General features: G+C 42.5%; 1 protein-coding gene across 2 annotated transcripts; it reads left to right on the plus strand.

Annotated features, from left to right (window-relative positions):
• The first annotated feature begins 5,021 nt into the window (after nt 1–5,021).
• Nucleotides 5,022–11,893, plus strand: LOC118232864 (inhibitor of growth protein 4-like). Of its 2 annotated transcripts, none has more exons than XM_035428044.1 (8): nt 5,022–5,153; nt 5,663–5,734; nt 6,027–6,193; nt 6,846–6,960; nt 7,846–7,960; nt 9,138–9,282; nt 10,274–10,335; nt 10,654–11,893. In XM_035428044.1, the coding sequence occupies exons 1-8, from the start codon at nt 5,117–5,119 to the stop codon at nt 10,691–10,693; spliced, it is 753 nt and encodes a 250-aa protein (XP_035283935.1). In that variant the 5' UTR covers nt 5,022–5,116; the 3' UTR covers nt 10,694–11,893. The 2 variants fall into 2 exon arrangements, with proteins under 2 accessions (XP_035283935.1, XP_035283936.1); XM_035428045.1 differs by having other exon boundaries at nt 7,849–7,960.
• The last annotated feature ends 2,340 nt before the right edge of the window (nt 11,894–14,233 follow it).

Below are 14,233 nucleotides of genomic sequence, written 5' to 3' on the forward strand. Positions count from 1 at the left end.
TCAGTGTGTCTGAGGAGAGTTGAGGGGGAAAAAAGAATTTTATTACCATACCATCTCCACCTCCTTTTTTTTTTTTTTACCAAAATGGGACTGTTGCTATCGTAAGGCTGAATTTGAAGGTGACATTGTCAATGACAAACCAAAGCTTACATTAATATTATGAAAATAGCTGAATGGAAATGCACTAGTAATGTACTTAGAAAATTATAATACAAGATGTCAGTGTTCAAATTGACCAACTTCATTTAAAAAAAACACATGAGTTATGACATATTGAATAATTTTCTGATGAACAATTTAACTGTGTTAAATATGGTAACTACTTATACACGTCTGTGTCATGTCGCTGTGATATTCTTATGCTGATATAAAATTGGACTATTTTTGTCCTCTGTCTCTCTCTCTCTCTCTCTCCTCTCTCTCTCTACAATGCAGTACAGCTGTTTCACACAGTCACTTGCACGCCCCCCACCCTCTCCTCCTCCCAAACATGCATACACACATTGATTTAATATTGAAGTGGGAGCCAACAAAACACAGTATTCTATTATCTGTTATCTTTTGCTAGCTGCCCTTTCTGTCTTCCCTCACTCTCACTCTCTCCTCTTTCACCATCTCAGCCACACTCCTCCCTTCTCTGTGACAAAACATATGCATTGAAAATACTGTCTAAATTGCAAATGTATCCACAATAATACCTAGTTGATCTTGTTGATTTATATACCTTAATATTCTACAAGACAAATTATCTGTGTAGTCGAAGCACACATATGCACACGTGTATGTCATTGCGTTGACGCTGTGCACATTGTCTGTGCTTGCCAAAAGACAGAAAAAGGAAAAGGGATAGGTCAATCTTTTTTTCCTTGAGTTCACATGCACTGAGATGGAGGGAGAAAGGGATGGGTGGATAGGCAGAAAGCAGGAGAGTGGAGGCGGGGGCAGTGCTTTGAGTCATCTAAAGCAGAGGTGAAGCTGAGATGCACAAATTAGTATTCTTGGAGAGACCGAGGGAGAATAGAGGAGTGGGGGAGGGGTGGAAAGGAGACAGAGAGTAAGCGAGAGAGAGAGAGAGAGGTTACAACTCTGCCTCTATTGACAATGAAATACCAGACATCACACTGTGTTGGTATATATAACACTGACTTGGCTGAATTTCAAAAATGTCATACACATATCTATTTATATCTGTCTTACTTTCTGTATTAAAGTGTGTGTGTGTGTGTGTGTGTACACATGCGTGTGAGAATGAGAGAGAGAGAGAGAGAGAGAGAGAGAGAGAAATAGAGAGTGAAAAATGGGGGAGGGAGACATTGAAGTGGTATATTTAAGTGGACATCGCAATAAATTTATAGTACTCAGAATGGTACTTGGACAGAATTCGATTGCGAGAGGCATCTTCAGACTGCCATAATTCTGCCTACATTCATACCCATTACAGCAATCGGAGTGCATTGTGAAGTGCTCCTCTTTGCATGGCTTTGACCAGTCTGCACCCAGCTCTGAAATCACAATATATAATCAGTAATTCTGACACTGCCCACTGTTTCACTGTGCATAATAAAGTGAGTAGAACCCATGAGAATCTGTGGCGTGGGTTCACCTGAAAGCCAACTAAGACCAGACATGTGGCAACAGTGCATCATAATCAGTTTTCAGCTAGGGAGACTACTTTAAACTTTTAGCTGTCAGGTCATCGAGAATTACAAGCTCAGTATCATTTGGGATTTGTCTTACCAATGTTTCCCTGTAAAATAAAGAATACTACTCATGCTAATTGTTCCAGGTGTTAATTATGGGCAGCTGGAATTCACACTGAATTATCTAAATGCATAAACTTTTACAAAACTGCCCATTTTACTGGGGAGAGAGAATTGGCTGACAACATTAAAAGCCTGTTCACAGTGAATACACAGATATAAAATGTTAAAAGGTTCACGTTCCAGAGTTTTTAAATATTATTTCAGTTTTAGTGTTAGTGTATGTTTTTGATCTACCATTTTAGCACGCAATGAAGGATAATTCAGATACAGAAGATTCTGTTCACCTGCCAGCACACAAACTTCAAGTAACTTCAAAGCAGCTTCTACAGCAATTTTATATTTCCAGTGGCTATTCATATGAACAGGTGAATTTTGCACCGAAAAGTAAGATTAAAAGCAATTAAAAAAATGAATAGTGTCATATGTACAGCCTCTGGCAACATAACAGGAAAGATTTTCGTTATTAACTATTTGTACATTATACATTTTATAATGAGATTAGAACTCAGCTGTTAAGAGTTCTAATGGTAAATGGTTCAGTTAAGGTTGAGAGCTTCAGATCAAGGATACAACACCTAGTGGGTGAGCTCTTGAATTCTGTTCACTCTATATATCAGGATTCAACTCTTCAAAAGCTGTAAAGCTGTTAAATGAAACTGTAAGGCTGCTCTTCCTGTTTAAAAAAAAAAAAACAGATTATTTGCGTAGTGGCATGCCCTATGGAGTATCAAGCCCTGCCTGAGCCTGTGTTGCAGGCCACTGCATAATTGGGTGGAGTGTCCTCCAGATGGCAGGGTTGTCCCTGTCATTTTAGTATTCATTGCACATAAATGGAGTTTCTTTTTTTGGTTCTTCTCCAAAGAAATCTCATTTATTTCCTGCTTGTTGTTTCCATACCTTAAACGCAAAATACATGATAATTGATATCTCTATAAAACAAACATGAATTTCTCACATAAAGTAATCTACTGCTTCTAGACTGACCTTGAGCAGTTCTTGTCACTGTGGAGATTACTGTCTGTCACTACCACAAAAGCTCACCCTTGCCAGTACTGGTTAGTGGAAGCTAATGTTTTGACAGCAAAAGTCCATTTAGTATGCATGATATTCCACGAATAACAGCAAATCCATGCTGGTTCAGTGGCGGGCGTTGGCAGACGAAATCGGTGACAAAGGGGAATGACGCAATCACTTCACCGAGGACAGCTTGAGTCAGGAGTATCTGCTGGCTAGAGTACAGGGCATGTCGAAATAAAGGGTGACATCAAAACCAAAAGGGTCGTGTCAAAAGAATGTTTCTATGGGTCAATAATTCCATTAGTTATAGACATTATTCAATCAAAAGAATCATCCAAAGAAGTAGGTGTATCAAAATCATTCAAGGGTTTGTGCCTGAGGAAATGCACCTCTGTTTTCATCTCGTCACGCTAATGAGCGACATGTTGGTGAGTAAATAATTCTCAAAAACAAAAGTTGTGGTATTTGTGTATAAAGACTTGGGAGTAGTGGTTGATCAAAGCCTTTCAGGTTCTAGGCACTGCGCCGTAGCAGTAAAAAAAGACCAACAGGATGCTGGAATATATAGTCAAAGGTATTGAGTATAAATCCAAGGAAGTTATACTTGTCTTATACAATGCATTTGTTAGAACACACTTGCAGTTTTGTGTGCAGTTCTGGGGACTGTACTACAAGAAAGATATAGAGGCTCTGGAAAAGGTTCAAAGAAGAGCAACCAAATTGATTCCTGGTATGAAAGATATAAAAGACATAATTGGAAATTAGCAGAAGGTACATTCCGTATAGACATTAGAAAGAATTTTTTCACGCAGAGTAGACAATGTGTAGAACAGCCTGCCAGGTCACGTAGTAGAGGCAGAAACTCTGGGTGTTTTACTAGATACTATCTAGTCTGCTGGGATTCATTTCCATTCAACCACGAGAGCATTAGTGAGGTTGGGCACTTATGTTGGGCGATAAGGCCTGGCTTGCGGTTGCCGTTCCAATTCATTCCAAAGGTGTTCGATGGGGTTGCAGTCAGGGCTCTTCGCAGGTCCATCAAGTTCTTCCACAACAAACTCGGCAAACCATTTCTTTACGGACCTCGCTTTGTACATGGGGACATTGTCATGCTGAAACAGGAAAGGGCATTCCCCAAACTGTTGCCACGAAGTTGGAAGCACACAGTTCTCTAGAACGTCATAGTATGCTGTAGCACTAAGATTTCCCTTCACTGGAACAAATTAATACTCCTTCACCAGGCTTTACAGTTGGCACTATTCTTTCAGACAGGTAGCGTTCTCGTGGCATTCGCCAAACCAAGATTCGTCCTTCAGACTGCCAGATAGTGAAGTGTGATTCATCATTCCAGAGAACGCATATCCACTGCTCCAGAATCCAATGGCGGTGTGCTTTACACCACTCCAGCCGACACTTGGAATTGCACATGGTGATCCTTGGTTTGTGTGCGACTGCTCGGCCGTGGGAACCCGTTCCATGGGGTAGTCGGTAGTGAGTGTTGCAACCAAGGAGAGACGATTTTTATACGTTATCTGTGTCGGCACTCGGCAGTCCCGTTCTGTGACCTTGTGTGGCCTACTGCATCTCAGCTGAGCTGTTGTTGCTCCTAGACATTTCCACTTCACAATAACAGCACTTACAGTTGACTGGAGCAGCTCTAGAAGGGCAGAAATGTAATGAACTGACTTGTTGGAACAGTGGCATCCTATGACAGTGCCACATTGAAAGTCGCTTAGCTCTTTAGTATGACTCATTCTACTGCCAATGTTTGTCTTTGGAGATTACATGACTATCTGCTTGATTTTATGCAACTGTTAGCAATGGGTGTGGCTAAAGTAGCCAAACCGACTAATTAGAAGGGGTGTCCATATACCTTTGGCCACATAGTGTATGTCTGAAACTTTTAAAAGATTTGTGTTTGGTGAGTCATTCATCTCTTGGGTAAAGCTGATACGTACAGAAGGTTGGTAAGTGATTTGTTTGGTATAAATGTAGCGGTTCTCTGCAATTGCACCAGTGCATGAGATGCATGAAAAAAACGATTTTTAAACGCCTACTTGACTGGAGAATGCTTTGGATTGGATAGCACGTGTGTAACTGACCGGATCATCGACAAATATAAACCAATTGACCCACGCCCCTGTTGCTTTTGACACCCTCTTTCTTTAGACGCGGCCCGCCCCATAGAGCGTACGTAAGGCCCGCCCCGTACTCCTGAAACTTGTGGGGAGCTGTGTGATGCATACTCCAGTCCAGTAGGTGGCGGTATTGCACCGCCAGTTACGAGTGTAAACATAAAAGAAAAAGCACGATTTTTATTCGCGTTTGTTGTCAAGATGGCGGCAGGAGTGTACTTAGAACATTATCTGGACAGTAAGATTTGCTGTTTTTGCTTTCTGCATAAGCTATTGTGATTGTTAAATTTTAGATACTTCTTATATCCTTGATTTGAGATTACATATATTGTATGTCTAATACAGTATATTTTGCTTTAAAATCAGAGATTTTCAAGAAAAGGCAACATTGTATTTAAGCTGGTCTGGTATACCGTTACAAGACAACTAGCTAAATTAGCATGTTGATATATTTTTACTCGGTTTGGTGAATGTGCCATTGCATGCTGCTGAATGTGATCGGGAAGTTCTGTGTTTTTTTATGAGTAGCTCTTGCTGTATTACGGCACCCTTTTTCTTTATCTAGCAATCTATGCTAGCTTCCTAGCTTTGGTGGTTAATAGTTAACGGTTATAGCTTGTTAGACTACCTAAAACGTCTTTAGAACTGGTGACCTACTGGTTTAGACATGTATTTTACGTATTTTATGAATTAAAGTCAATTTTATGAAACGACTGGTTTGTTAATCAATCGATGTCGTTTCCTCAGGTATAGAGAATCTGCCGTTTGAGCTGCAGAGGAATTTCCAGCTCATGAGAGACCTGGACGAGCGGACTGAGGGTAAACCGCCATCGTTACTTCCAATTTGTATTATTTTAGATATTTTGTTTAAACCTGACCTGGTCCTTTCTGCTTGCGCGTGTTTCCTGTCATTTGGAAGAATGCTAATTCAACGTTGAACACTCCTGTCCAGAACCGGGTTTAGCGAAAACACTCGTTCTATTTGTCAATACACATTCAGCGAGTTTACAGAAGTTTACTGTGTTTACATCCCTGAAGTTCTGTCAGTATTCATTCTTTGTAGTCTAATGTCCCATTTACGCTTAGTACCCTCTCCCTTGTAATATCTTAGACCTGAAGGGGCAGATCGACTCACTTGCGCGGGAGTACACAACCAGCGCGCGGACTCTGTCTTCAGAGCAAAAGCTTTCCCTTCTGCGGCAGATCCAGCAGTCTTATGGCAAGTGCAAGGAGTTTGGGGACGACAAGATCCAGCTGGCCATGCAGACCTATGAGATGGTCAGTACCTGCTTCAATATGGCGTCCTGGCCATGTCCACCGAGGTGGCCGTTGGGTGCATTTGAATTGTATTGCACAGTACAACTTATCAAATGCTAGTTCTAAATCCCAAATACTGCTTATGTGTCAAAGAAGTTAAATATGACAGATGGAAACATAGGTGACTAATATTCAAAAGTGTGCACACCTACACAAAATATTTAGAAAGATATAAATCTCATGAAGTAGTTCCCCGCTCACCTTTCAATTTCACATGAGTTTGACTGTTGCAAGCAGCTAATCTTGCATCTATCGTAAGTTATGGAATATATACATTTGATTTTAATGGAAATCTAATTGTTTCCATTAATATATTGGTATACTTCTTACATTACATTGCATTTAGCAGACGTTCTTATCCAGAGCGACTTACACAATTTTAACATAGCATTTACATTGCATCCATTTATACTGCTGGAGATATACTGAAGCAATGCAGATTAAGTACCTTCCTCAAGGGTACAATGGCAGTGCCCTTCCCAGGAATCGAACCTGTGACCATTAGGTTACAAGACCGGTTCCTTACCCATTATAATACACTGCTGCCCACTTGTGATTGATTGTGATTTTTTGTGTTGCCGTAAGTTTAATTCTACTTTTTCATGTTTCTCAGGTGGACAAACACATCCGTCGGCTAGACACTGACTTGGCCCGCTTTGAGGCAGACCTCAAAGAGAAGCAGTTGGAGAGCACTGACTACGACTCCGCCTCCAGCAAGGGCAACAAGGGTGCGTCTCACAGCTGTGTGTGGTCTTTGTGTGTTAGGGTTTGGGCTTATTCTTTCTTAAGAGAGCGCAAAATGATACGTGGCTTGTGATGAAGTGAAGCGCGTTGAGTGGTGCTCAGTTTGCTTGGTGGTATTATTGGTACTGTGCCCACAATTTACAAAGATGAGCAAGAGTGGGTTCTGAGGGCCAAGTGCAACTAATGACCACTGATTCACACCCTGATGAAGAAGAGCAATGGAGGAAAAGTGCTGGATCTTAGTCTCTGCCTTCAGCCTATAATCTATGCACTATCGGAGTGTAGGACGGAGTGTAGCACAGGGGGTAAGGAACTGGACTTGTAACCGAAAGGTCGCAGGTTCCCGGGTAGGACACTGCCATTGTACTCTCGAGCAAGGTACTTAACCGAAATTGCTTCAGTATATATCCAGCTGTATAAATGGATATAATGTAAAATGCTATGTTAAAAAGTTGTGTAAGTCGCTCTGGATAAGAGCGTCTGCTAAATGCCTGTAATGTAATAATATCCAAATGCCTTACCTGCTGCCCCCTAGAGGAGAGAAAAATACCAGTGACCAAGCACCAGTTAAAACACCGCTGTGTTGATCTCCTAGAAGTGCTTATCGACTAAGAGGGAATACAATTTCTTGCGTACTTCAGTAACCATTCAAAACTACACACTCAACAGAGAAAAAATTCTGTGTATGTGAGGAATTTACTGTAATGGTCCCTATTGCAGTTGGGCATTCTTAAACACTGGGCAGAGAAAACAATTTTGAATTGAAAATGGTAGTACAAATTTTCAGCATTTAAATCATGTTCTTGTGATCACTGTCCTATTGGGTTGTGAATGCTGCTGTGTTAGTCTGTTCCCGCTCTTTTTTTCAGCAGAGTCACGGGGGCTAAAAGACAAGAAGGTCGCCCGAACTCGGTCAAAGGTAAAGAACTCTGATGACGACAGCAGCCCCAAGAACGGACAGAAGAAAGTCAAGCTCATACACACGTACGTACATATGCTCGCTTTTGCGTGTCACGTTCTCAGGACCTCCTGTCCTCTCCGCGTGTGGGGCTTCGTCTTTTATGAGTCTTACCTTTTTTATTTTTTCCTTTTTTGTTTGTGTGCTTTGTAGTTACAGCCTCAGAGCGTCATTCATGGAACTTACGTTGTGGTTTTTTTGTGACAGACGTTTGCTGAAGGTTGAATAGTCAGCAGATTCTTGTATTCCCTCTGTACATTTCATTTTTTTTTTCATGTATTTCATTTATTTAAAAATTACAGCCCCAAACTAACATTACAAAAATGCCCCACCATTGCACAGACCACAAAATACAGGTTAAATAAGTGTATCGTAGTAAAGGCCCGTATAGGAATGATAACAAGGTACAGACACACTTTGAGTGGCAGTCTGGGCAGTGGTGTGGGTGTCCGATCAGTCTGTCCAGCCAGTCTCTTACGCCGCTCCCTGTCACTCTCCCTCTGGCTCTGTGGCATCCATTTGATCCCCTGACCTGGCTTCCTTTGCCAACAGCAACTAAAATCCTTCATACAGATGACAGTGAATGTACACAGTCTATTATAAGACGAGCCTGACCATGAAGCTCTTCCGTCTTGTCTTTCTGCTTCGCCTGTTTAGCCAGAGGGCCATTTTTGTGTCCGGTACGAGACATGCCAGTTATATAAATTGGGCGCTTATCAGTCTGTAGCTGAAAGTCCATGAGAAATGAGCAGATCAACAGAACGCTACATCGTTTCGGATTTTAGAGGAGCTGCAATATATCATTCTGACATCAGAATGCAGTGACCAGCCACTGATATTTTTTGTTTCTCGTTTTACAGACTGATGTCTGTGGTCTGATGTTTTTTAGTAGCATGCGTTTGCTCCTTAAATCTGGCACAGATATGAGTGAGGTTTCGAGCCATTGTGGCTCTTCAGTGGACTCATCAGATTACAATGAGAAATCGCAATGACACGGAACATCACTCATCTTTGCTGAGGGGAAAATGTAGCATTCAGATTCATCCTTCATATGCGATCGAGTGCTCCGTTTTAGCACCCTGTCAGAACCATTGGATTTTTCTCTGTCGTATAATAAAAATTTGTTTGCACAGTTGTATAATGGATGATGACTTCAGTGTTCAGTCTCTGCAGATTGTCAACTGTGTCACTCTCTGTCCACAGAGTAGAGTTCCCCGCCCCCACAGTCAACTTTGGGAACGTCCACCCCTCCGATGTGCTGGACATGCCAGTGGACCCCAATGAGCCCACCTACTGCCTGTGCCACCAGGTGTCCTACGGAGAGATGATCGGCTGCGATAACACTGACGTGAGTCCAGAATGCGCCGTGCTGCAGGCTGGTATTATTGCGCTGCACTGTGAGGGGAATGCGCCGTACTGCAGGCTGGTATTATTGCGCTGCACTGTGAGGGGAATGCGCCGTGCTGCAGGCTGGTATTATTGCGCTGCACTGTGAGGGGAATGCGCCGTGCTGCAGGCTGGTATTATTGCGCTACACTGTGAGGGGAATGCGCCGTGCTGCAGGCTGGTATTATTGCGCTACACTGTGAGGGGAATGCGCCATGCTGCAGGCTGGTATTATTGCGCTGCACTGTGAGGGGAATGCACCATGCTGCAGGCTGGTATTATTGCGCTGCACTGTGAGGGGAATGCGCCGTGCTGCAGGCTGGTATTATTGCGCTACACTGTGAGGGGAATGTGCCGTGCTGCAGGCTGGTATTATTGCGCTACACTGTGAGGGGAATGCGCCGTGCTGCAGGCTGGTATTATTGTGCTACACTGTGAGGGGAATGCGCCGTGCTGCAGGCTGGTATTATTGCGCTACACTGTGAGGGGAATGCGCCGTTCTGCAGGCTGGTATTATTGTGCTACACTGTGAGGGGAATGCACCATGCTGCAGGCTGGTATTATTGTGCTACACTGTGAGGGGAATGCACCATGCTGCAGGCTGGTATTATTGCGCTGCACTGTGAGGGGAATGCGCCGTGCTGCAGGCTGGTATTATTGCGCTGCACTGTGAGGGGAATGCGCCGTGCTGCAGGCTGGTATTATTGCGCTGCACCGTGAGGGGATTGCGCCGTTCTGCAGGCTGGTATTATTGCGCTACACTGTGAGGGGAATGCGCCGTGCTGCAGGCTGGTATTATTGCGCTACACTGTGAGGGGAATGCGCCGTTCTGCAGGCTGGTATTATTGTGCTACACTGTGAGGGGAATGCGCCGTGCTGCAGGCTGGTATTATTGCGCTGCACTGTGAGGGGAATGTATGGAAACTCAGCTGCGCTGTGCTGCTGTTTTGCAGTGTTCCATCGAGTGGTTCCACTTTGCCTGTGTTGGACTGACAACAAAGCCCAGAGGAAAATGGTAAGAAGAGGGTGAAGAGAAACACAGGTCACCCAGTTAATAATATTAATCACAATAATAATACTATTACCTCCAGTTTATGTCAGCTTGGTGGTTTTTCAAGTTCTCAGGATTAAGTTATCAGTTTTTCTCACAAGTGTGCTCGTTTAGTTTTGTCTGTTCAAAACGTCCACTGTGAAGCACTGTGTGACTGCTTGTTTGTGAATGTATAGATTTCCTCCTACCGTGTATAGTGAAGGCTATTCAGAACATACCTGACCCTCATGGGCACAGTATTAAGACTGTTGAGCATCCCTATTTTTCTGGGGTTTTTGACAGGTACTGCCCACGTTGTTCCCAGGAAAGGAAGAAGAAATGAAGCAGAGGACAGCGAAGGAGGGAAAATGAGAGAAGGATTTACTCTTTTCACCCTCACAGGGCAGTTAATGTACACTATTATTTGGTGCTCGTATTCCATTCCGATTGACAGACTGATGGATGAAAAACAAGTTTAAGTTCTGTGATTATTATCATTATTAATGCTATTGACTTTTTTTTTTTTTTGTTAACGTTTGTCTTATTTTTTCCATGGAATTGGTAAGAACTGACAGGAACACAAACAGCATTAAGGTCTGACCGGCCATTCCTCTTCCTATGCACGGCTATACTGTACCAGATTAACTGGACCATTACTGTATTATCTATTGTGTTTCTTTTTGTATGTTCAGGATTGTTGTGACCCGACCTGTCACATTTTCTCCTGGACAGTTTGAAGCGTGTGGACTGACTGAGGAGTAAGGCACTTGTCCTGTGATAAGTTGGATACTATTTTTCTTAAACCGTAACTGGAATAACTTGACACAATTCAAACCTGGAGAGACTAGGTAACTCTTTCCAGTTCCTTTCCAGACACAGCTGAGGTTTTATTTGTACGAAGCCTCTTCTTGACCATCATTCATTTTCCTCAGAATTACAAAGAATGGTAGCTTTTTGTTCAAGCCAATAGCAAATTTGCCAGCTTGAGAAGTTATGAAAAGAACGAAAAGAGGTTGCTGGGAAGTTGCAACATGCTTCTTTTTCATTTTTTAAAGCAAAAATACGTGTGGTTAATTCCGACATGGTCCTATTGTCATTACGGTGTGCATCCATGCAGTGTAGTGTGAGGTCAATGGTGGCATTTACTGGTTTACCGCCCCCTCCCCCCTCCACTTCTTTTCCCCATGTTTTGGTGGGGTGGATAGGTGGGTAACATTCGCCTTGTTACTGTTGTTATTGAATCCATTTGTTAGTTTAACCGAAGCGTGTGCTATTCTGAAAAGAAGCTGCAATGAGCAGTACTGAGCTAATGGTGTACTGTCTGGACAGTATTATGTTCTGGACTTACTGACAGTATGGTAGTGGACTTTACTATGTACGTACTGACAACAGGGAACAAATACAAGTATGGAACAAGTACAGTGGAAATGCTGACTCTATTTAATTGAAAAATCAAACATGCATACGGAAATACTGTACATCTTATTCTGAAAGTGAACTGTTATTTTGTTACATCTATAATATAATACTAATTTGAAGTACACTATTGAATGGGTGTGGTTATTTAAAACTCAAATTCTGCTTGTGTGTGCGCGGGTGTTTGTGTGTGTGCGTGCGTGCGTGTGTGCGTGCGTGTGTGCGTGCATATGAATCATGACTAAGTAAATGCTGATATGGGAGACCCTTGCCAACCTCAGGCCTGTTAACTGAAGGTTTGACTTACTATTTTCATCAGCACTGCCTTTGGCCTTCAGCATGCAGTCGTGTGTGAGGAGCACATTCTCCTGCCAGGTGCATGCATGCTTGTGCACGTGCCCCCTTCTGCTTGTGTGTGGCAGCAGCTGTCTGGAGAAACGTGCTCGCCACGCCACCGCTTCTGGGGAAACACTGTGGTTATTAGGAGCTTGTAGTATGAGAAGGCCAAGCCACAGCCAAGCTGGGAGGGCAAAAGGAGAGTGAAGAGCTGCCTTGTGTGAATTTCAGTGCTCAGTGTGTACAGATTCTTCAGGTTTTACTCATGGTACAGTGAGGCTGAAAATGCGTGTCTCGATAGCTGGCTCCCGGGAGGATGTGTTCGCCAGTGTCAGTATGAGCGGATCCTCATCTGAAGTCCTTCCTTTCATCCGTTTGGAGATCCCGCTGACATCTGTTTGGAGCGCCGCTAACATTGCTAGCATTCTAGCATTCTATTAACACTGTCGTCCAGCTATGGCCTATAAATATCTATCCACTACTAAAGAATCATACACAATTTCTATGTTTTCTATACACAATTTTTATTTCCCTCTGCAAACCTGTGTATGTCCCTATCAGATAACATTACATTTATAAATTATGCTGCTTTATATTTTACGGAAACAATTCTGGTTGCTGGAGGGTTCAACATCAGTGTCCCACCAGGAATTTTAACCCGTAACCCAGGGCTGCCCAACCCTGTTCCTAGAGATGCACCATCCTGTAGGTTTTCATTTCATCCCTGATTTGGCACACCTGATTCTACTAATTGACAGCTCAGTGAAATCTCTAGCCGCTTGATGAGATGTGCTTTGTTAGGGTTGAAGTGAAACCCTACAGGACGGTAGGTCTGTTGTAACCTACAGTAGGTGTTAAAAGCCTTGCTTTTCTGTACCACTTCACCAAGGGCAGCTTGGGAAACACCTCCCACCCAGAGAAGGCCTTCAGATTGCCCTAAAGGGTCCACTGAATGTTTGCAAATCTGTTTGAAAAAAAAATATTAGGCCATTTCATGGTTTTCATGTACGGTTTAGTAATACATGTTCTGTTTAAATCAAGTCCACATCACTTGATGTAGCAGCAATCATTCTCTGGCTGAGATTGATAAATGCTCAAAAAGTGAATTTGTTAAAAATGTCCTTCTGAGTGGAACATAAAAATAGCTATGCTTTTGTAATTCAAACATTTTGTCCTGTTAAAAATAAAAATTGGCTTTCGCTTTCTCGCAAAGAAAAAAACGTAAGAAAGCTTTGTACATGTTACTGTACGTTTAATTTTAAAATTAGAACAGCTTTGGAGTATTTCAGTAAAAGGCCTATTTAATGGTTTAAATTTTTATAAAAATGGTACCAGTAACACGGACGGAGTGTGGCACAGTGGGTAAGGAACTGCGCTTGTAACTGAAAGGTCGCAGGTTCGAATCCCGGGTAAGGACACTGCCGTTGTACCCTTGAGCAAGGTACTTAACCTGCATTGCTTCAGTATATATCCAGCTGTATAAATGGATACAATGTAAAGTGCTATGTAAAAAGTTGTGTAAGTCGCTCTGGATAAGAGCGTCTGCTAAATGCCTATAATGTAATGTAATGTAATGTAACAGAAATCATTGTGAAGTTCTGCATCATATGGCATATTATCACTCAATGTAACTCATGTTTTTGAAATTTATGGTGAATCACAGTACAGTCCTCTGTGCTAAATGCTACCCCAGGGTTGTGTTGCATATTTTGTGCTAACCAAATCCAAATTATGTAATTGGCTCAGTAGATTATGATTTTTTCAATGAAGGTGGTCATCCATTCTTATATGCCAAACCTCTCCTTGGGTACTCGCATCGAAACCCAGGTATTGATTGTGAACCAATTCAAGCATACCTGATATAACTAATCAAGCTGCTGATTATTTGCATCAGGTGCGCTTGAGATGGAACGCATCAAATAGCTGGGTTTGGATGATAGTACCTGAGGAGAGGCTGGAAAACCACTTGTCTATAAGATCGGGGAATCGTTATCCATGGTGCATACTGTGAGTGACGTGGCTGAAAAGGTTATCTATGCGTTGAAAGTATTTTTAGTTTGACATTTCCTTCACCTTTTCACTTAAAGAATGTACAGCTGGGTTGTGATTGGTTGCAATTTACATTTTATGT

The sequence above is a fragment of the Anguilla anguilla genome, chromosome 8 (genome assembly GCF_013347855.1).
Source record: "Anguilla anguilla isolate fAngAng1 chromosome 8, fAngAng1.pri, whole genome shotgun sequence".
NCBI classification, from domain to species: Eukaryota; Metazoa; Chordata; class Actinopteri; order Anguilliformes; family Anguillidae; genus Anguilla; species Anguilla anguilla.